Raw genomic sequence first — 2,497 nt, forward strand, 5'->3', positions numbered from 1 at the left:
AATTTTTAAATTTTTTATATAAAATCGAGAATAACGCTCCAGAAGATATTACAACGTATCTATTGAGATCTTATTTTTCTGTCACTAAACAGCATATGAAAAACAGAGAGAAACCCAAGAAATTGACCTGTGCAAAGGTTAACTCGTCATACAATAATTCACCCACAGCTCAGTGCTCTGGCCCCCACCTTTTTTCCATGCCGTCTGTCTCACGGTATGGTTAACTATTAGCATGAGCTAGATGGATAATATTTTACATTTAAATCTTCATCGCTCAGCAGAATTAAAATGTATTTAAAGGATGCCAAGGTTTGCTTTAGTCTAGTCTCAGATCGATCTCTGTATGGTGACATACAAAAGTCCATCTGATACCAACTGCTGACATTTTCCAGTAAAGTCTTTCCAGGATCACAACTATGACTTCCAAATCCAAAGGTAGTGTTCCAGGTGACAAGGCGTCCTCATCTCTACTTCTGTCCTCTCCACCTTATCAGCGCCTGATCACCAAAGAGGGACGCTGTGCTTTTCGTGTCCCTCTGTCTTCTTCAGGCTCACGGAGAGAGTCTTTGCACAGAGCTTGGCTGCTGGCCCTGCAGGACCTGTGGGGACTGCTGGTAAATCTTCGCTGGAGATGGACTCTTCTGGCCTTCTGCAGCTCCTTCGTGGCTCACTGGTTGTTTTTTGCCTGTCTCTGGTATTTGTTGGCTCATCTGAATGGAGACCTTGATGTGCAAGATCACGATGCCCCACCACAGGGGCATGTTGTCTGTGTAAAGTACATTACAAGCTTCTCTGCTGCCTTTTCTTTCTCTTTGGAGACACAGCTAACCATCGGTTATGGCACCATGTTCCCCAGTGGAGACTGTCCCAGTGCCATAGCGTTGCTAGCTGTACAGATGCTGCTGGGGCTCATGCTGGAAGTATTTATCACAGGTAAAGTGCTCATCAGGTATTCTAATTCTAGTTTTAACGTATAAATTGTAAGACAAAAGAGAAGGTAACAGTTTTTTGACTTTGTAAAAAGTAAATGACATTTACAATTTCAGAAGATTAGGCCTTTTCATGAAATCTTGCAATGATTTACTCGTAAAAAAGGGCATTTTGAAATTTTCCTCGTTAAACTGAGTCTATGGTAGCAGTCTCCATTCAATCCCTGTATGCTCACATAGAGCACATCTGAAAGAGGCATAAAAAGAATCAAGACTTTATTTCAAAAGTGACGTCACTGTGATTTTATTTATTATTATTTATTTCAGTAAAAACGTTATAAAAATTGGTCACTTTGTTATTTCACTTGCTTTGAGACTTGCTGCCTTGCCTTAAATAACAGCAGATCAAATCATTGCATAAGCATGCGTATTTATTCCTGATGATGTCACAGTATGACATATTTGTTCATGAATGATGTCATTGTCTTAACATTCAGGTGCATTTGTAGCCAAGCTCTCCCGCCCCCAGAAACAAGCAGGAGCCATCCAGTTCAGCCCCCAGGCAGTGGTAGGTCAACACCTGGGCCAGACGTGCCTCATGGTCCGAGCCACCAATCTGCTGAAGCGGCCTCTGGTCGATGTAAAGTTGAGTGCTGTGCTTTACAAGTGTGAAGGTCAGGCTCTCCACCAGACCTCTCTGGACTTCTATTTGGACCATTTGGGCCAAAAGGCATGTCCTTTGTTCATATTCCCACTCACCTTTTACCACCCCCTGGAGCCTCAGAGCCCGCTCTACCCTGCCCTGTGTGAGGGGTCCTCCACTAACTTTGAGTTGGTGGTTTTTCTGTCGGCCTTGCAGGAGGGAACTGGTGACTCATGCCAGAAGAGGACCTCCTACCTTCGCCAAGAAATCAAATTAAACCACTGCTTTGCTCCTGCTTTCAGGATAGACTCCCGCGGGAGGTACACAGTGAGCTCCCAGCACTTAAGCACAGCCCCTTCAAATGAGCCTGTGAACAAAGACTCTGTAGTGCAGATCAACAGTGATGGGATGGAGTAAGGATGCTGAAGGAAAATCTCAAGAGATAGTAATTTTCTTTTTTCTCAGGAGGTATTTCACTGAATCTTGTAAACATTAATATATGATTAAGCATAAAAAAATCAAGTGCATGTCAGACACACTGTCAGTGCTGGTGCAGACTCCATCACCATCAAGTCCTCGGTGCAAAACCTAAGGAAGCGTGTTCCTGAGGTCCATATGTAAAGATTTTGTACTTGTAGGAAAATATCTGGAAATGTTATGTTTGTGCATCCATACAGGAGAACGTGTGTGCTTGTAAAAATAATTACACAAGTTGCTTTTTCATTGTTGTTTCGGTCTGTTTGCTCATACAAAGCAAAACAATAGGTGTAAAACTCTGCGTTCATGTTCCGTGTGCGAGTTTCAACTTGCAAGTGCAAGACTGACTAGATTTTCTTCCTTTCAGCTGATTGGTCAATGTCATTGATAGGTTTGTAGCTTGAACCCATCCGCTGGAACGTTGAAGACAATATAATTACACTGCAAA

General features: G+C 42.8%; 1 protein-coding gene across 1 annotated transcript; it reads left to right on the top strand.

The window, feature by feature from the left end:
• Nucleotides 1–416: 416 nt before the first annotated feature.
• LOC102193586 (inward rectifier potassium channel 13-like) lies at nt 417–1,989 on the top strand. Its single transcript, XM_013913257.1, has 2 exons — nt 417–933; nt 1,427–1,989. The coding sequence occupies exons 1-2, from the start codon at nt 417–419 to the stop codon at nt 1,987–1,989; spliced, it is 1,080 nt and encodes a 359-aa protein (XP_013768711.1).
• Nucleotides 1,990–2,497: the final 508 nt, after the last annotated feature.

This window comes from Pundamilia nyererei, unplaced genomic scaffold (assembly GCF_000239375.1).
Source record: "Pundamilia nyererei isolate P.nyererei 1_Seehausen unplaced genomic scaffold, PunNye1.0 scaffold00122, whole genome shotgun sequence".
NCBI classification, from domain to species: Eukaryota; Metazoa; Chordata; class Actinopteri; order Cichliformes; family Cichlidae; genus Pundamilia; species Pundamilia nyererei.

What these genes read in the sequence shown, in the direction of transcription:
- LOC102193586 (XM_013913257.1), top strand. Translation starts at nt 417, where the DNA reads ATGACTTCCAAATCCAAAGGTAGTGTTCCAGGTGACAAGGCGTCCTCA. An exon ending in GCTGGAAGTATTTATCACAG is followed by an intron (nt 934 to 1,426) that starts GTAAAGTGCTCA and finishes CTTAACATTCAG; the next exon opens with GTGCATTTGTAGCCAAGCTC.